The sequence below is a fragment of the Panthera onca genome, chromosome D1 (genome assembly GCF_046562875.1).
Source record: "Panthera onca isolate mPanOnc1 chromosome D1, mPanOnc1 haplotype 2, whole genome shotgun sequence".
NCBI classification, from domain to species: Eukaryota; Metazoa; Chordata; class Mammalia; order Carnivora; family Felidae; genus Panthera; species Panthera onca.
This window is the reverse complement of record NC_138348.1, coordinates 25512724-25533128: the sequence shown is the minus strand read 5'-3', so window position 1 is coordinate 25533128 and position 20405 is coordinate 25512724. Positions and strand designations below refer to the sequence as shown.

The 20405-nt window shown below is 47.9% G+C and overlaps 1 protein-coding gene across 3 annotated transcripts in view; it reads left to right on the top strand.

Moving 5' to 3' along the window:
• The window catches only part of LDLRAD3 (low density lipoprotein receptor class A domain containing 3), a 240064-nt gene that overhangs the window by 117024 nt on the left and 102635 nt on the right, over positions 1–20405 (top strand). For all 3 annotated transcript variants that reach the window (XM_060606370.3, XM_060606368.3, XM_060606369.3), the window contains one exon: positions 8440–8574. In XM_060606370.3, the coding sequence (XP_060462353.1) occupies positions 8440–8574 (135 nt within the window). The remainder of the gene's footprint in view (positions 1–8439; positions 8575–20405) is intronic.

Sequence of the window (20405 nt, the reverse complement as noted above, 5' to 3'; positions counted from 1 at the left end):
TAAAGAAGGAAGACAGGCAGTCAGGATATATTCCTAACATATGGATGTCTTGAACCTCTTCTGCAGTCTCAGATGTATACCCGGAGGGCCTATTTAGGCCACACATTGTTCATTAGCCCCCAGCTCCTGCCTTCTTTCAGATTCTCTTCTTTCCACAATTTCTATGCCAGACCTGTGCAAGATGCCACAAAGGATATAGACCTGGGTCACATACAGGACCCTGGCATTGTTGAGATCGTACTCGAGCAAGGGGGACAGTAATGCTCACATCCAGATGATTAGAACATGGGGTTGGCAGTTGGGAGTGCTGTGGGAAGCTGTGATGGGAAGGTTATTTCCCTCTGGGCTCATCAGTGGGAGCTGTTGAAGGACGCGGACCTAGGAGAATGAATACCATTAAAAAGTTAGCACTACAGTTTCAGGCTTAGAGCCCAGGCAGAGGCTGGGAGGCGTGCAAACTACAGGACATAGAAGCCACTTGGTTGACAATTGCTGAACACTTACATGCATGTGGCACATTTCTATGTGCTTTAATGTGTCTAATCTCATTTTAGGTTGGTAATATTACTCCCTTTTTATAGACAAGGAGACAGGTACAGAGAAGTTGAATAGCTTGCCCAAGGTCACCCAGTAAGTGGTACAGTCAGTATCTCAACCCACACAGGACAAATCCAGGATCCAAACTCTTAACCACTATATTGGTAGGTGTAGTTATGTGTAATGTGCGTGGTGTTAATTATAACAAGCATCTATTGAATGCCTCTGCGGGCCACATGCTATTCTCAGTTATTTGCATGTATTATCTCAATTATAACAAAATCTTATCATATAGGCACAATTTGCTTTGTAAGTAGGTTCCAGCCAAACGTGAGGCTTGAACTCACAACCTTGATACGAAGACCTGAGCTGAGATCAAGAGTCAGACGCTTAACCGACCAAGCCTCCCAGGTGCCCCAATAATGGCAGTATTTTTATCCCGCATTTTACAGATGAGGAAAATGAGGCTGAGAGAAGTCAGATGATTTTCCTAACATGATGTACTAGTGAGTGGGAAAGCTGAAATATGAACCCGGGTGGACTTCACACTCAGTTCTAACCATAACAGCAAAGTGTATGCTTGGCCTGGTGGGCTGGGGCAGATCAAGAAAAGTTAAGAATTGGGGGTTGTATTTTATACCCAGTCAGGAGCAGTGGGTATTGAGCCAAGTGCATGCAAGGTGCGGAGAGGGAGAAGGTCAGACGTGGCTGGAGCCTGAGGAACTGGGAGATGGTGGTCCTTTAATAGGAGTGGAATCACAGGAAGGGGGCTGGGGGAGGTCGTCCATTTCAGACACGCAGAGTTTGAGGAGAGGGGATGTTCAGGCAGAAGTGTCCACAGGGCGTCAGGAATGAGGTTTAGTGCAGGAGGAAAGGTCTGGGGAGCCATCCACGCAAAGGCAGTGGTGGGGGCAGTGAAATTGGGTGTTGGACAGGAGCTAGGCACGTCCGGGAAGCCTTTCTAGGGAGGAGGAAACAAACTACCTCAGCAAATTCTGCCGCTGGCACCTGGTGGACTCTAGAGGGGTTTTGGAAATTCAAATCCTCTGAGTCCTTAGAGACTGAAAAAAAGGCAAGTGGAATTAAGGACTCTTGGCCTCCTGCCTCCGGCCCCACATAATGACCTCTTCCCCTCCTGCAGACTCGGAAGAGGTTCTAGCTGCAGAACATGGCTGTGCATGGGCCCCAGTGGCTTGGTGGGCAGAGGACTGCGGGAGAGGCCTTGCAGAGCCGACTTGGAGAGGAAGGCAGGAACTCGCAGCTGGCCGCACACGGGCTGCCTCTTTGAAGGTCGGCGGCAAGCGTTTTCCAGGCCACAAAAAGGGTAGTGCTTGTTAATGGGACAGATGATTTGCACAGAGGCTTGGGGCCAGGCGCCCTGCATCCTGGAACAGAGGAAGTCCCAGGGCAGTTCCATCTCCCCCAGCTGCCTGGTTTCCAGAGAAATGGGGCTGGAAAGACAAGATTTCCCTGGGGGCCATGAGGTTGGGATGCCTGGTGAAGAGGGGAAGAGAAACCGCCACAGGATGGAGAACAGATGGGAAGTGAGGGCGCTGGTGATGAGGGGTTTCTCATTGACGTGCTTTATGAAGAACCCTTTGAGGTAGAAGAGGGGCTGACTTCACAGACTTTAAATGGATTAAAGGCGACATTTCCTACATCCTGCTAGAGACGGATTGCTTCATTTCCTGTCTCGAAGCCGGTCAGTTGCTTTTGGGCAACCGCAGTGGGCCTCGGATCCTTCTCCTTCAGATGTGGTTGAAGTAAACGCTGCCAGTTTAATTAACCACTGAGCTTAACCTTAACTCATTCCTCTCTCTCTCTCTCTCTCTCTTTCTCTCTCTCTCTTTCTCTCTCTGGCAGGGAAAGACAAGTTCTCTTTCCTGACTATTGTGGGCTCAGAAACATCCTGAGATCCCTGTTTGTTGTGCTGATAATAATAACTGAGGAGTTTTTGAGTCTGCTGTTGAGTTTTTGAAATCGACTCTCCAGACCACTTTTTCCATCCTTGCTGAGATAAATAGTGTTCCTCTTTCTAGTTACCTAAGTAAAGTAATACATTTTCTGGTGACTGGTAAACCTGACCAAGGACAAAGAAAACATACATTTGGAGCACGTTAAATATTGCTAGAAAATACTGAAACGTAACATCCTAAAGAACAGAGTATTTCCCGCTCGGCTGATGAGCTGTGCATTGAGCAGTTACTGTTTCAGGGTCCCGAGGAAGGCTCTACGGGACCACAGGGACCCGTAAGGCTCTTTCCTGCCCACCCAGAGCCTGCGGGGCTGGTCTACTGCAGTCCCATGTACACTCACCCCGAGCTTTGGCTGAGCCTGGTAGGTAGCTGCGGAGGCCCTGGAAGAGATACCGTGAAACTCGAGCTGTCTGGGGTCTTAGGGGAGATTTGCTCCTCTGGTTAAGTGAGTCTGACTAATAACTGAACATCTTTATACTTTTGAGGACCCTGGTTGCCAGGGATCTCTCTGAGATGCGTTGCATCCTGGCGTAATCGGTGTTTACCTTTGTTGGTGACAGTGCAGGGCCATTCTTAGAAATGTTAATTTTTAGACCAGGCTATAATATAGGGTTGCCTTTGGCTCCTTTTGGAACTTTCTGGTCTCTTTTGAAACTATCTTAGGCTGCTCTGCTTTTGGAATTCTTAAGGCAGCTTTTTATAGCTTTTCTGTCTCCTGCCATCGACGTCTGGTTTTATTTCTTGCTGGCAGTTTGTCTGTAGAGCGGCAGTCAGCAGCCCCTCTCCCTTCTCATTCGCTGTGCCCTTGGGAATGGGAACCCAGACCTTGTTGCAATTTACATAAATGGAGAATCCATAGACCCTGAGGGAGGTGAAGGCTTGAGGGCCCTTTTGCGAGGAAGCTCCTGGCATTTGAAGGACACGGACATCACAGCGTGTGTCTTGATGGTTCAAAGGCTTTTTTCTCTGGCTTGCCGCTGGCTTGGGGGAGTGTTCCTCGGGCTTCCTCTGCCTCTGTTTCTCTGCCCTGAGATTGGGTGGTGGGGAGGATACGCTGTTTTCTGAGGAGCCGCCGATGAGGAGGTACCCCAGGTATGGCTTTTTGCCAGCACATACCTGTGTCTTCTGAGCATCTGGGCACCTAAGCGCGAAAGATACTAAAACAGGTGTTTGTGGGCCAGAGAGAATTTTGTGAGGGAAGAGTGAAGGAAGAGGACAGCGAATGATCCCTGGAACATTTCTGCCAGAGTAGACACTTAACATGTTTTCGTGAAATCTTTCAAACATACTGGAAAGGAAAAGTGAGATTAAATGAACACCTGTGTCCCCAATGCCGTGTTTTAAAAATCCCATTATCTATTGTTGTTACCATATTATTATCACTATGTTAACTGTAGTTAATAATAATCTGTCATATTATTAATCCTATAATGGTATAACTAGGTTAACTATAGTTAATAAAACTGTATTGTATACTTGGAAGCTGCTGAGAGAGTAGATCTTTTTTTTTAAATTTTTTTTTTTTAATCTTTATTTATTTTTGAGAGAGAGACAGAGTGTGAGCAGGGGAGGAGCTGAGGGGAGGGAGAATCAGAAGCAGGTTCCAGGCCCGGAGCTGTCAGCACAGAGCCCGGTGCGGGGCCCGAACTCACGAACCGTGAGATCATGACCTGAGCCGAAGTCGGACGCTTAACCGACTGAGCCACCTGGGCACCCCAAGTAGATCTTAAAAGTTCTCATCGCAAGAAAAAAAATTCATAACGTGTGTATGGCAATGTATGTTAACTAGACTTATTGTGGTGGTCATTTCACAATGCATGCAAATATCAAATCATTATTTTGTATACTTGAAACTAGCATAATATTATATGTCAGTTATGTCTCACTTAAAAAATCCTATTATTTCTGTTTTGACTTATTTGCTTCAGGTTTTTAAAATAAAAGGTTACCAGGCATCATTAGAAGTTTGCAGTATGTACTTGTTCCTGGATTCTGTCCTTCTCCCTTCTCTTCAGAGTCATCTACTGTCCTGAACTTACTTTTCTCCCTCACTGTCATTTGTGTGAAATTTATCCATCTTGACTCTGGTTCTTTGATTTCTTTCTTTCTTTCTTTCTTTCTTTTTTTTTTTTTTTTTTGGTTGTTGTTGATTGATTTTTTTACTACTCTTCATCAGGGGTTGGCAAACTATGGCTCCTAGGCCAAATATGCTCTACACCTGTTTGTTTGTTTTTTATTTTTTAAGTTTATTTATCTTTTGAGAGAGAGAGTGCGCGCACAAGCGAGCAGGGAGGAGCAGAGAGAGAGAGAGGGAGAGAGAGACTCCCAAGCAGGCTCCATGCTGTCAGCACAGAGCCTGATGTGAGGCTCAAAGCGGTGAACCATGAGATCATGACCTGAGCCAAAATCAAGGGTTGGATGCTCAACCGACTGAGCTACCCAGGCACCCCGTCCCACCTGTTTTTATAAATAAAATTTTATCGGAACACAGCCATGCCCTTTTGTGTATGAATTTTCCATGGCTGCTTTGCGTTACAATGGCAAAGTTGAGTAGTTCTAGCAGACACAAAGGCAGAATGGTTAGCAAGGCCTTAAATATTTATTAACTGGCCCTTTACAGAAAACGTTAGCCTATTCCTGCTGCGGAATTCTCTTATAACACTGTAGCACGTTGTACCTGATATCCCATGGGTGAGCATTTGGGTCATTTCTAATTTTTTAATTTTACACGCAGTGCTTCCGTAAACATTTTTGTTTTGTTCAGGATTCTCCTGGAGCGTGCAGTAAGCAAGATCACTGGGCTGTAGGGCATGTGCACCTTTTTATGGGCTGTGACTAAATTGGTCTCCAAGGTGGACCCACCAATTTGCGCTCCCACTGGTGGTCCCTGAGACCTTCTCTCCCTCCACATCCTTGCCAACAACCTGATATTTTAAGACCGTAAGTTTGGCAAGTGTGCTGTGGTTAAAGCGGAGCTTTATTACCGATGACAGTCAACGTTTTTTCAAGTCGTTATTGACCATTTGCCATTCCTCTTGTGGGAATTTCCCGGTCGTTTCGCCCATTTTCATACCGAGTTGTTCGTCTTCTTCCTTTTGGGTTGTGAGAGATCTGCCTGAGATCTGCCTGAGATCTGCCTGTGTCAGCCTGCCTGATAGTCCTTTTGGCTGCATGGGTTAAACACAGTCTGTGACTTGGTTGTCAGTCTGGATTCTTTCTCAGAGCTGTGTCTTAAGGGATAGTCAGTCTTCGTTCATCTTGAAGATACGTGTGATCTGTATATACGCCTAACACGCACGTGTATGTAATGTGTCTGTGCGTATACATGTGCACACACGCACGTACAGATAGATGCCTTCTTTGCCATGGGAAAGTTTGCAGGGTTACAGGGGTGTAAGGCTGACGGAAAGTGAGTGGATGCCGGCACTGTCAGCAAGGTTGACTCAGCACAGACTCCCCTACCAGAGCCTTCACGTATGTGTGCAGAGCCCCATCTTGGAGTGATTACAGCGCCTTCCCGAGGCTGTCTGTCGGAGCGAGCTGATTGCTGCTGACGCCTCGGCTGCGGGCACGTGACCCACGAGGTCCCAGGGAGGCTGAAGGCCACCACGGAGGGCTGCCGAAGGGTTTGGAAGGCTGCCTCCGACAGAAACCGAGCGTGATTTGTGGTTTGGGCTTCCCCATTTTGGTTTTGGCTGAAATCAGACCTTGGTTTCACTCTGATCAAGTTGAACAGCTCTGTGGCCCACAGCGATTTAAATAATTAAAACTTAATATTTTCAGGCCAGACTGCTTTTATTTGACTTTACACTGGTCCATTATCTTTAAAACTGAGAGCCCTGGCTTCCTCCTCCCCTCTACCTCCTCTGACCTTTCAAGTCAAGCTTTCTGAGTTAAATAGTTAAAGATACTGGGGAAAAACAAAACAGAACAAAACAAAACAAAACAACCCTCTTCAGTCCTTTGGGTTTATGAAGCCCTGTGAAGTCTTCAGCCCTTGCAGCCTTGATCTGTGTATATCTTAACAATAGCTCAGTGAAGCATGTGGGAAAGATATATTACAAATGCATCTTGCAGGGGCACCAGGGTGGCCCAGTCGGTTAAGCGTCTGACTTCGGCTCAGGTCACGATCTCGCGGTTCGTGGGTTCGAGCCCGGCATCAGGCTCTGTGCTGACAGCTCGGAGCCTGGAGCCTGCTTTGGATTCTGTGTGTGTCTCTCTCTCCCTCCCCCTCCCCACTCATGCTCTGTCTCTCTCTCAAAAGATGAATAAACATTAAAAAAATTAAAAACAAAATGCCATCCCACAATTGAGGACCGCTGAAGGGCAGCACGGCTAACTTGCCCCTGACCCCATGGCAATCCCTGTGCTAGCCCCAGCGCCCCAACCTGGTGCTCTTCCCATCACGTGTGATGCAATTGTGGGCTTGGTTTAGTACCCCACATCTAGTATGACCCCTCCTCATCGTCACCAACGTTGCCCGTGCAGGGAGGGCCTCACCCTCGGGACCGAGACAGACATTACTAAGGGAGTGTGTCTAATGTTCCCTGAGTGTTATGCTACGAGTCAGACTTTGCACCGCACGTTTTCTCACATGCCATCTCATTTGATGCGCGAATTAATGCCGTAAGCAGGGCCGGCTTCAGGTCCTGTCTCCTGCACAGGTAGACAGGGCCCAGACTCCACTTGGAAGGGCACCATGCTTGCTTTTATCCCCTGCACTGCCTTCTTGAATTTTTAACTAATTTCTGAACAGTTGACCCCGCGTTTTCATTTTTTAATATTTTTGTTTTTTGTATTTTTTGAGCCAGAGAGCGAGAGGGAGGGGCAGAGGGAGAGGGAGGGACAGAATCCCAAATTGATGTGGGGCTCGATCTCACGGCTCTGAGATCATGACCTGAACTGAAATCAGGAGTCAGACATTTAACCGACTGAGCCCGACCCCACATTTTCAGTTTGCACTGGGCCCCACAAATTATGTGGCCAGTCCTGTCTATAGATAAAGAAACTGAGACTCCAAGAGGTGAAGTAATTTGCATAATATTACACGGCTAATAACTGGCAGAGCTAGGATTGGACGGATTTCTACTTTGCTACTTCATTTGTTGAAAATAGCAATGAGCCTTGTTTGAATCGCACTGCAGGGAACAGGGAAACAGGTAAATTGCATTGTACAAATACTGATTTTCTGTGGAGAATTGCTTGTGCGTTGAGTAGTTTTGTGTAGACCTCACGCTGGCTAGTACCACTCTTTTCCTTGAGGGGAGGGACAATACCTGTCATTTCTTTTGAGGTTCTGAAAGTGCCTAGACCAGGGAGCCTCACAGCGGTGCTGCTCAGGCTGACCGAGAAGGTTAATGGGCTTCTTGGATTGTAACGAAATTGAGACCTCTGAGTTTACCTTGGTAAGCCATAAAGATACATGAGGGATTAAGAGGCTTGTCCACAGTCACAGAACCAGAAGAATCCAGCCCAGCTCTTGGATCAGATCATGCCATCACTCCCTGGGTGGCAGGTGTTCAGGGATCCCCAACTCATCTCCTCCTGGCTTTGCTTATCCGTGTGTCTTATGGTACCAACCATTTCACTCTGACTTTCCCAGGAGATTCGGGTTTTGCCCCAGGCCCCTCACAGGCAGCTGGCCAGCCTAGAGGTTAACCATGTGGAGTGAGTCATTGCCTCCTGGCCATGTTGGTACGTTATAGGGTACCGCCTGGTGACTTGGGAGAAGGAGCTATTAGAACAGGGCAGGGTAAGTATTGTCCTGTCTTCCTCATTGGCTGGCCAGTTTCCCAGGATGGTCATTGAGTCCGCCATCTTGGAAGATGAGCTCACTACTTCCTGAGCAGGACACACTCCTGGTTTGGGGGCTTCTCCAAGGGACTCGCTGGCCTCCCTGATGATCTGCCGTGTTCTCCCTTCACAGCCGCCAACCCTCTGCTTTGCTCCACCGCCCGCTACCACTGCAAGAATGGCCTCTGCATTGACAAGAGCTTCATTTGCGATGGGCAAAATAACTGTCAAGACAACAGCGACGAGGAAAGCTGTGAAAGCTCTCAAGGTAGGAAGCCTCCTAAGCTTTAAAAAATAATTGCATCGCCATATACCACAGTTAACACTGAACAGAAAGAAACAACACCCACACCCCCTCCAAATACAACAGCCGTGTTAGTTTTTACACTTTCCCTTGTGGCCCCTGTACATATGCTTTTAACCCTAATGCACCTACCATTTTGCATTTTGTGTTTCTCCTGTTTGGAGTATCGCATATACATTTTCTCTCCAAAACTGTAATTTGCCCCAGCTGCCTTGCATATGGTCAGGGTGCTCTACTGTGGTTTTCTACGTTGTTGCATGAGTTGGGGCCACCTGGATTGGTTTTTTTCCCATTGCATTACTTCTTTAGGCTAAATTCTGCAGAGCACAGTCCATGGCTTACACCTCAGCGTGCAGCTGTTTGAGACAATACTTCCTTTTCTTTACATGGTTGCTAACATTGTCTGCACATGTCAGTTTTATCTTCATATCCCGGGCATTCACTGCTGTTCTATTTTTTCCATTTTTGCTAATTTAGGAGTCCTAGAATGATAGCTCCCCAAATGCTTTCATTTGCATTTCTCTGATTATGAGCAAAGTCAACATTTCCCCCCGTGTGTTTGTTTACTACTTTGCTCCCGCTTGTGTGAATTGCCTGCTCCTATCAGGGTGTTTTCGCTCTCGGAGCTGTTTTTATAGAATCTGAAGAGATACAGTTGGGGGGATGGAAAGAGGAGCTTTTTTTTTTTTTTTTTTTTTTTTTTTTTTTTTTTTTTTTTTAATTTTTTTTTCAACGTTTTTTATTTATTTTTGGGACAGAGAGAGACAGAGCATGAACGGGGGAGGGGCAGTGAGAGAGGGAGACACAGAATCGGAAACAGGCTCCAGGCTCCGAGCCATCAGCCCAGGGCCCGACGCGGGGCTCGAACTCACGGACCGCGAGATCGTGACCTGGCTGAAGTCGGACGCTCAACCGACTGCGCCACCCAGGCGCCCCGAAAGAGGAGCTTTTAAGGGAGCCCAGAAGGACACAGCGGGGTCATATCCTCTTGTTAAAACTGACCAGGTTCTTTTCTTTACTCATTGACTCTTTTCTTCAGTGATTAAAAGAATATGTAAAGATTTAAAAATGTACATCCAAATTAAGGCATCCTAAGAAGTATGTATTTCTAATGTTATAAACTGGTGGGATCTGTATGCAATCATTACTTTTTTCACTTAATGTCAAGTTGCTGTGATTCACCTACATTGTTGCTTATCGGTAGACTTCATTTGTTGTGACTGTTACTCAGTATTCTGCTGTGTGTACCACAGTTTATAGATTTAATAAAATTATAAACTGGAAAGGCAAGAGAAAAGTGGCTAACTGCTTGGCTCATATGTTGGGAGGCAAGATGGATGGAGTAAGCTCTGTGAAGTTACAGAGAGACCAGTTTCAAAGTCCTAGCTTTTATTTTGGTTGATGTTTATTATTATGAGGTGCAGGCCATTATTAAAAATGGATGAGTGAATGAATGAATGAATGGGTCAGGCATAGCCCACTGGTGAGGGTAGATCACACATCAAGGATTATAACCAATCCAAATCTGTGTACCTGAGGGTCCATAGACAAGAGAAGACAAAACGTGTGTCAACATAGATTTTGCCAAAATTGGTGCAGAGAACAGCTCTGGGAGGTGAGTCTTAGGTAGCATTACCCTCTGGTTGTCCTCATCCAGAAAAATTCCGTCCTTGAGTTTTTCCTTCACCAGTGGTTCTCAAAGTATAATCCTCAGACCAGCAGCATCAGCATCGTGTGGGAACTCTGTGGAAACACAGAGCTCGGGCTGTGCCCCAACCAGCAGAATCAACCCGGGAAGTGGGCCCAGCAGTCTGTGTTTTAACAAGCCCTCCAAGTGATTCCAACACATGTTAAATCTGAGAACCACTGTTTTATACCAACTTTAGAGACGTTTCTAATCTTGCCATTTCCCTGGGAATTTCTAAACTGCTGATTGGATGGCAAGGTGTTTCTAGCCCTTACACAAAGTCAGATGTTTATAAACCAAAACTTACCAGTGTAACTCCTATGGCATCTGCCATCGGCAGCAATAGATGCCACATAGGGGAATAGCGGTCACAAAGTGAAGGTATTAGCATAGATAGGAGGGATGGAAGAACATTTTCTGCAAATACTGTTTCTTATGTAGTTCGTTATGTGTTTATGTATCCTAGACTCACCTGTGGTGCCATGAGATGTTCAGCAAAACGACCCCTACCTCTAAAATTTGGAAATTAGGGAATTTGTCCTGGTGGGTTTGGGCAGCATCCCCTACCCTCCACATGCTTATCCCTGCATTTTGCTGTAGCAGATTCTTGCTCGCCCTTAAGAACTGTCTCTGTGATGGCTGGGCGAAGTTTGTATTTCTAAATCCAGCTCCTTTCTCTCTCTCTGCCTTGTACTCTCATTGTTATAAACAGAGGTGGAGGGTGAGTCAGTGGTGAGACCCGTGCACACGAAGCCCAGCTCTTGGCAGATATGAAACTTGAAGCAGCATTCCTTAGACTCTCGGCTTTGTGCCCCCCTTACCCAAACAACACCCCTGTAGAATGTAAGCTCTGTTTGCATGTGCTCCCCGGAAACATGTCCCATCCGGGCACGGGTGATAGCTGTCAGGTGCCGTTTGGCGTGACAGCCTCCGAGCCCGGTGCTTTGCGTTGTGGAAAGGCACTTCTGCCAGCTACCAAAGAACAGGAAGAAGAAAAGTGTGCCTTTTTTGCCCCTCAAATGCCACTGATCCTACCTAGCTGCACAGCGCCCTTGCACATAGTGGATTCAATAAATGGTGTATGCTAGAAAAGATGTCTCTTTCGGGTGTTATGTTATAAAGCTGCGTTTAATTTGTCCCTTCTGTGCTATGACAGCGTATATAGATTTAGGTTATGTGAGTTCAAGTGTACACAGTCTATTAAAATACTAAGTATCACTTCTGGTATTTAAATAGAGTGGGTGGTTCTGTCATTCCCTCAATGGGAGTGCGCCCTGTAGTGACAGGGGACAAGAATCTGGACCTGCTGGCCCCTTGGCCGGTGTGCAGTTCTGTATTCCCACTATGATGTGAGCGTCTTTCCACTCCGGGTGTGATTCTAGTATCAGAGGGTGTGCTTGTCTCTATCGAGTGGCTTCTAAATGCAAACTGGCTACTAATTCCAGTGCGTGAACAAAGGAACGCCAGTGTTCTGGGGCTGGGGGAAAACCTGACTCAGACTGGGCTTTTGAGAGACCGTGCTTCACGCAGTGTCTTCCTGAAGAATGTCAGAGGCATCTTGACTCGACAAAATATGGTCTTACATGGTGCGGGATTTGACCCGTTGTCCTCTGAATAATGTGAACATTTATCGAGTCTTACCAAGCGCCAGATACTGTGCTAAACACCTTCTGCACGCGAGCTCATTTAGTCAGAATACATCCTCTCTGCTCCGGCGGGGCTTCCAGACCTTGAAAAATGTGTCTTTGCTCTCACTCGGTGTGGGAAAGAAAATTATATTTTATAATGTTTATTTTGATGGAGTGGAGAGGACTGGCCCTAAGACAGGAAATATGGTGCTTGAAATACTTTTCTTCCGACTTGATGAGGGTATGAAAAAAGTCGTGTCTCCACTTGAGAGACACCAGCTGTGTGTGCCTCTCCTCCCTGTCTTACTCATCCCGATTTAGTTCCCTCCTCTATCCTTGGCCTTTGAAACCAACAACAAACTGTCAGAAATTGGAAGTGGGAGGGGACCGCGAAAGCGCAAACATGACCGTGTACCTTTCTATTCCACCGGCGGTGGTGGAGGGGTGGGGTATTAGCCAAAGAACTCGGCGGTGGAGTCGATTTTTAATTGGGGATTTACTGATTGGAAACGTAGCCTGTATATCAGATCATTCCAAAAGCATAGCTTTGGAGCAGGCTCGCATATGGCTTTTCTGTTTCTTAGGAACCCGTCTGAGAGTCCACAGTACTGCCGTGCACGTGTTGGGTGTGGCCAGCACTCAGGTAGCCTTAAATATGTTGGATTCAATCCTAATTGAGCGGATAGATTCTTTTCAACTTTGGATAAATGACTGACTGTGGCAGGCATCCTACAGTGATCCCTACCCCCTGGGGTTCATGCCCTGGTATAGTGCCGTCCTTTGAATGCGATCTGGACCTTGTGACTTGCATGGTTTCTTTCCTTTTTTTTTTTTTTTTAATTGCGTCAAAATACTCGTAACATAAAATGTAGCACCTTAACATTTGTAAGTGTATAGTTCAAAGGTGTTGTGTATTCGCACTGTTGTACAACCAAACTCCAGAACTTTACTATCTTGTAAAACTGAGACACTGTACCTACAGACAACTCCCTGTTCTCCACTCCAGCCCCTGACAACTGCCATTCAACTTTTTGTGTCCATGCAGTTGACTACTCTAGATAACTCCTATGAGCGGAAGCATACAGTATTTGTCATTTTGTGACTGGTTTAGTTTTCTTAGCAAAATGTCCGTAAGAGTCATGCTATAGTGTGTGTCAGAATTTGCTTCCTTTTAATTAAGGCTGGATAATACTCCATTGTATGTCTGTACCACATTTTGTTAATACACTCACCTGTTGATGGACATTTGAGTTCCTTCCACGTTTTGGCTGTTGTGAAGAATGGCCGTTGGGAACATGGCTGTAGAAAGTGTGATTCAATTTTAGTAAAGAGAGTAGCAGCACAATTGATCGAATGTCACTTCCAAGATTAGATTAGAAAAGATTTTGGCGTTTTGCATATTCTCTCCTGCTGACGCCTATGGAAGCTGGCTGCCATCTTTGGGCTGCCTCACAGATGGGCTCATGTGGCAAGGAACTGGGTAGGGCTCTGGTCAGAGGCCAGGGAGGAGCTGAGGCCTGTCAGCGGCCACCTGGATGAGCTTGGAAGTGGATCTTCCGCTAGCCCAGCCCTGACCTGTCTGTGGCCTGGCGCACACCTTGATTGTGACCTTTTAAGAGGTCTTGAGCCAGAGCTAAGCCACTCCTGGATTTTTTGACCCACGGAAACTGTCAGATAATAAACGTTTGGTTTCTTAAAATAAATTTTGGAGTAATTTATTGTACAATAATAAATAACTAATAAAATGAATACTTCCCAAGCGGGTCCCAGTTCTGATTGCTCTCATTGCAGAGAGCTTATGAAGACGTAGGTGTTGTTGAGCGGGTCAGACCTTTGAAGGGAGATCAGGCACACAGGAGATAGATATATACACGGATAAGCGTTGCTTTGCGCAATAAGCGTCAGGCACCGGTTTTAGCATTGTACCTTTATTTTCCCATCCAGTCTCACAAAATCCCTGTGAGAGCAGCTCCTCTCAGACACATGATCTCCATTTCTAGATGAAGAGCTCGAGAAGCACACAGGTTGTTCCGTGGCTGTGCCGCGTTCACATAGCAAGTAAATGGCGAAGCCAGGATGGGACGTGGATCGTCCAGCATACAGACTAACGTTCTTCGTGGTTCTTCATCGTCCCCTGACACTGCCTCCCGGTTATCACTCACCTGGGACCAGGAACTCCAGGTGATCAGTCCATGCCCGCCCTTGGCCCTCCTGTGAGCTCACGGGCAAGGTTGCGTGTGAAGGCTGGCATATCTTCCCTGTTTCCATACTCAGGTTTTCCTTTCAGTATGAAAGACTAATGATGCCTGTCCACCTTCCTGCTTGATGAGAAATGCTGGAGAGTTAAGCTCTTCTAAAAAAGCCACCAGTGCCAAGATAGCTAATTGAGTATTTTGGCAGTTGGGTTGCAGTTTCTTTATCTTGCCTGCTGTATCCTGGTGATAACGCTCAAGGAGAATTTGGAAAGCTGGTCGTGAGGTTTGGCACCTCCCCAGAAGCTAACAGTGACAGCTTTGTCCTGTTTCTTCTGTAGAAGTGTGTGTGTGTGTGTGTGTGTGAGAGAGAGAGAGAGAGAGAGAGAGAGAGAGAGCGAGAAGGAGGGAGGGAAAAAGAGAGGGAGAGAGAGCAAGCAGTCCTTACTGGTGTTTTTTGTCAGTGGGAAGGTAATGGGGTACCTCCATGTGCCAGGCCTTGAGCCGCATACAGGGGATACAGTAATGGCCTTGGCCTCTCTTGAATTATGTCCTCCCCCCACCTAAAATTCATATATTGAAGTCCTAAACCCCAGGGCCTCAGGAGGAGACCTTATTTGGAAATAGGGTCATTGCAGATGTGATTAGTTAAGATGAGGTCATACTGGAATCAGGTGGGCCTCTAATCTAATCTGACTGGTGTCCTTACAACATAAAGGGCAAACTTGCGTGAGTGTGTGTGTGTGTGTGTGTGTGTGTGTGTGTGCGCGCGTGCGCGCACACACATACACGGAGAACTCCACGTGAACATGAAAGCAGAAACGGACTAATACATTTATGAGCCAAGGAACTCCAGACATAGCCAGCAAACCCACCAGATGTTAGGGGTGAGGCACAGCACAGATTCTCCCTCAGGCCCTCAGAGGGAGCCGACCCGGCCAACATCCAGCCTCCAGAACTGTGAGACAGTAGATTTCTGTTGTTTATTTAAAAAAAAAATTTTTTTAAACGTTTATTTATTTTTGAGACGGAGAGAGACACAGCATGAACGGGGGAGGGGCAGAGAGAGAGGGAGACACAGAATCTGAAACAGGCTCCAGGCTCTGAGCTGTCAGCAGACAGCCCGACGCGGGGCTCGAACTCACGGACCGCGAGATCGTGACCTGAGCCGAAGTCGGATGCTCAACCGACTGAGCCCCCCAGGCGCCCCAGATTTCTGTTATTTAAACCATGTAGTGGGTGTTGTGAACAGCGGTCCTAGCAAACTAATACAGCCCCCAGGACACCACTCTCAGGCAGGGCACAGCCGTGTGCCCAGTGCCACAGCGAGGGGATGGGAGCTGCCGGAGGGTGGCCAGAGCACGAAAGCAGGGCGAGAGCAGGGCCCGAGGAGAGGTGAAAGCATGGCGGGGCACCGAGGGGACTGTGGGGGTTGAGCATGAACCCGTGGGGAGAGCCGCTGCTCTGCCTGCTCTTGGGGTCATAGAGCCGTGCTTGGTTAATAGGACATCTCCCCGCTTGTATCTCGAGACGCTCCCCTCCCGTTCGTCGCGTACAGGCCTCATTAACCGTGTCTCCACAGCAGTCCTGCCCCTGGAGTCATTGAGTCAGCACCCCTCCAGGGGTCTGACTGAGACCATCAACACCCGTTTCCAGGCACCTCCTGACAACTGTGCTTGTGGCTTTCATCTGCCGAGCCTAATGCCACAGTCAGTCTAAACCCACCATTGACCGGCTCCGGGCGGGAGCCGGAACCGGGGCTTCCAGTGAGGAAATATATAGCTGCAGGAAGGAGGAACTAGGGACAGGGACTGCGTCCTACCCCACCCTCTCAAATAAACACCTCAGAGAAAACCCTGTAGCCGCAGGAATCCGACACAATACAACCGAGTGATCCAACAGCCAAAGAGCATTTCTAGAGAAACCCGGAAGGCACGAGATTGGAAGAGTACTAGTTTTTATTATCACTTTTCAAATACCAGTGGAAAAGAGCCTTATGCGTTTAAAAGCAAAAAAGAGCCTTCTAGGTTTAGGGGATCCAACGAAAAATGTCGCCAGCTTGAACTTGGTGGAGAGTCAGGATTTCCCACAAAACCGTTGGCCACCAAGTGGTGTCAAGGGCTGCATCAGAGGGACCCTCAGAAAGACTCGTCCCCACGAAAGAACTCATTTGGCTCTGCTTAGAATAAAGCTGCTGGAGGTGCTATTAACGGCAGGATTGCAGAAGCCTTTTTTCCACTTTTAATTTGAGAGTTTGAGAGCCCAGCGGGGCGAGGAAAGGCAGAAATGCCGAAGAAACAGGAGGATGGGCAGTGCTGCCTTTCTGTACCTGTGGAGTTTTCTTCCTAATAGTCGAGTGCGTCACGAAAGCTTCCTTTCCTTCAACCACTGCAGCGGGGGCTTGAGGATTTCTGAAATGTCCCTCGTTGAGAAGCAAGTCAGAGTGACTCTCCTCCCGAGACGGTAATTGCTTCCTGATCCCGCAGCCACCGTGGTAATCTTCAGAGCTGTTTCTTTAGGCCCTCCCATTGCTTACACATGTCTCCCTCCTCTTGGCTTTCCTGGCTTCTGCCTCCATCTGTCCATCTGTCCCTCCCTCTCCCTGGCATGTGGGGCATCCAGCCTGGACACCTGAGGCTGTGGACAGAAGTTTCGGGGCAATGGGACCGTGTGTGGGGCTTCCTGCCTGTCTGCGAGTCTGCTTTGCAAGTTTTCTGAGCTGCTGCTTGATCATGCTGGGGCCATTGATCTGTCCCGTCTGTGGACAGCTCCCCCCCACCCGGCCCCCGCCCAGCACCCTGTTATTTTCCTGACTATTCCCAACACTCATTCACACACACACCGTTTGCAGAGTGCCCCCTGTTGCCTGGCCCCACTCAGGTCCTGGAAGAAACACACAGCTAGATCCGATTAAAACTGCTCACGGTCTACAAGGGAGAAGCAGCGTGCCCTGCAGATAATTACCCAAAAGTGTGATAAATGCTATCACAGGAACGAGTAGCACGCTGTGGTGACACGAGGGGCATGACTGAGACAGTGGGCGAGGACAGTTTCCCTAGGGGAGTATGGATAAATACTTTTGAAGGATAAGTAAAAATGGAGCCAGAAACAAGCGCAAGGCCGGGCCTCCTGCCGGAGTGGGTAGGGCAGGAGGAAAGTGTGCATGTGTGTGCGTGTGGGGTGGGGGTGCATGGTGGGTTGAAACTGTCAGGGTGGGTTGGCGCCGGCCGGTGGAGACCCACTCCTTACATGCCTCACTTGGAAGGTGGAGCCAGAGGAAGAAAACTAGGAGAAATGAGATGTTCAACCCCTGTAAGGGAAGTCACAGGAGGGGCTGATTCCGACTGCATACAGCCAGCATTGTGATTCTCCGTGGCTCCTGGTTGGCTCTGCTGACCCACCGGCAGGAAAAGCCTAACCGAGATTTGGGGATACTGTAAACGAGGTTGTGGAATAATCGATTCTGTGAATTCTCTTTGGGGAGGGCCGATGACCGTGGGCTGGGTGTTCCCCGTCTCCCACCCTTGACTAGTAGCTTGCACTTCCTTCCTGGGTTATGCAGTCCTGTCATTATCTTTCCCTTGTTAGCCCCAGTTTGGCTACCTGAGAAGTCTTGGCCTGTGAAAAGTGGAAATGGGCTCTGATGTTACAGATATCTTGTCACATTCCCCAGAGGCTCCCGGACCTCTTTCTCATTTCCTCCCTGTTGCTGTCTGAAGACTGCAGCCTATCAGTCTTTGGTTCTGGAATGCCCCAAAATGACATGTGGCCACATTCTCCCTCCGTGAGTTCTTTTCCTTGAAATCGTGTCCCTTCTGTAATCACGTGAGCTGCTCAAATTTGCACTGGTAGTCAGTTTTTCTTGAAGGTCTTTGGCAGAGCACTTTGCTGTGAGGAGTCAAGATAATTCCTAGGAGCTTAATTTTCAGTTGAGAGAAAGACCAGGAATGCACAATCACCCCTTTGGCCAGCACTACCAACTTGAAAAATGTTGCTTTAATCCTTGCATTTAAAAGTATACGTTAACGGGCTGTATGTTCTGGATACCAAGGTACATCAGATATGTTCTATCAGCTGCCCCGTCCTCAGCTCCTTCCTGACTGCATGCTCCACTTAAGACCTTTGGAAGGACGAGCCCTCCGTGCTCTGAGACTGTTCCCAACCACCTGAGCCACTGTGGACCCAATGAGGCACGGACACCTGACCCGAGGCCAGTCCGTTCATGGGCTGGCTGGCAGCAGATCAGAATGTCTCCCTCAAACTCAGACGCTCAGGGCGGAGTCAGCCTTAAGAGGCTGAGCAAATGTTTTCTTTATCCCCTATCGCCCCCGGTTCTCAACCCTGGTCCCCAGCCTGGTCCGCGTGAGGCCCAAGGCCTCCATCTTTCAGTGAGTATCCCAGAGTAGACCTTCCCTTCCACGTGAGCTGACTCGACTGGACCACACGTGATGATAAGCAGCAGCCATGCACGGACTCATGGGAAGAGGTCGTTTTATACTCAGACAAGTAGGAGGGAGTAGGAAGACGGGAGAGGCAGAGCAAAGAGGGAAAGGTGCAAATCCTTCGGGGACCTTTAGGATCCGTGCTGAGTGTTTCTTCTCTGATTTTTTCCACCGTGATGTTCTTAGTTTGGAAGACTTGAGGTGGCCCAGGGACTCCATATTAGTCAGGAGATGGGCTGATACAGTGGCTAAAATAAGGTGGAAGTGATACTTTAAATAAGTGCGTTAAATAAGACAAAGTCTCTCACATGCGACACCCCAGAGATGAGCAGTCCGGGCTGACTGGGAGCCCTGCCCTCTTTGGGGCTCCCGAGGCTGCTCCAGTGGCCACCATTTCCCAGACATCAGAAAGAAGAAAAGAAGGAAAAAACCAGGACAGGCCACTTCCTCTTTAAGGAGGTGACCTGAAAGCTGCACAATGTCAGCTTTCTTCATAAGCCAGTGACCAGAACTTAGTCACATGACCACACCGAGCTGCAAGAGAGTCTGAGGCATGTATTCTTTTTATTTTTTAATTTTTTAAATGTTTTTTTATTATTTTATTTATTATATGTTTATTTATTTTTGAGAGAGGGAGAGAGAGAGAGAGAGAGGGCACAAGTGGGGGAGGGACAGAGAGAGAGACACAGAATGTGAAGCAGGCTCCAGTCTCCGAGCTGTCAGTACAGAGCCTGATGCGGGGCTCGAACCCACGTACTCTGAAATCATAACCTGAGCCCAAATCGGATCCTTCACTGACTGAGCCCCCCAGGTGCCCTGCATGTATTCTTTATCATTGTGGGTACGCCTGTGCCCAGCTAAATCTCAGGAGTATGTGTTCTGAGAGGCAGAAAAGGAGAGAATGGGGAATAAGTAGCCTGTCTCTGCCCCAGGCTCTTGTAAACTGAGCCAATAGACTGAGGTTGCTTTATGCCAATAGCGTGCCCTGTCGGGTTTTGGTACTGGCCACCACTCGACCACAGACTTCTCTGAGTGGCATTAATCACACCGCCTGAGAGAGGACACTCAGTGGGCGCTTCGCTTCCTGGGGCTCTCGGACGCAGTGGGACTGAGTATTCCTGCACTGGCCTCCCTCATTCCCAGATGCCTAATTAGAGAGGCACTTTACATATTTGCCCTTCTTTCATGGACTCATTTATTATAAATGTGTTGTGACCCTTTGAGAGCCAAGCTTTTACCTTAATCTTGGAGTTTGATCAAGGTGGTAGTTATTCTTCAGATGACAGGAACCTGACTTTTCACTTGCTTTTTCTGCAGAAGTCTCAGATCTGGCTCACTTTGCATCTGAAGGAAATCTCCAAGGACCGATGCTTTGTCCTCACTAGCTGATTGGTTAGGCAGCCTTTCCCTTGTGGCTCAGAACCTTCTATTTATTTTCTTTCTAACTGTCTTGGTCTACCAGTGCCTGCCGGTTTCTCCCTTCTGGAAATATGCCGTGTGTTAGGGAAGTGACCGTATGGTGCCCATGTCCCCACAGTACACATCCCTGTGCTTTTCACAGCCAATTACTTCTCCCTGTCTTTCTCCCGACCTCAGTGTGGCAGTGTGGCAGTTTTACTTTTTTTAATGTTTATTTATTTTGAAAGAGAGAGAGAGAGTGCGTGTGTGAACAGAGGAGGGGCAGAGAGAGGGAGAGAATCCCAAGCAGGCTCTGCACTGTCAGCGCAGAGCCCGACGCGGGGTTCAAACTCACGAAACTGTGAGATCATGACCTGAGCTGAAACCAAGAGTCAGAGGCTTAACTGACTGAGCCACCTAGGGCGCCCATCAGTGTGGCAGTTTTAAA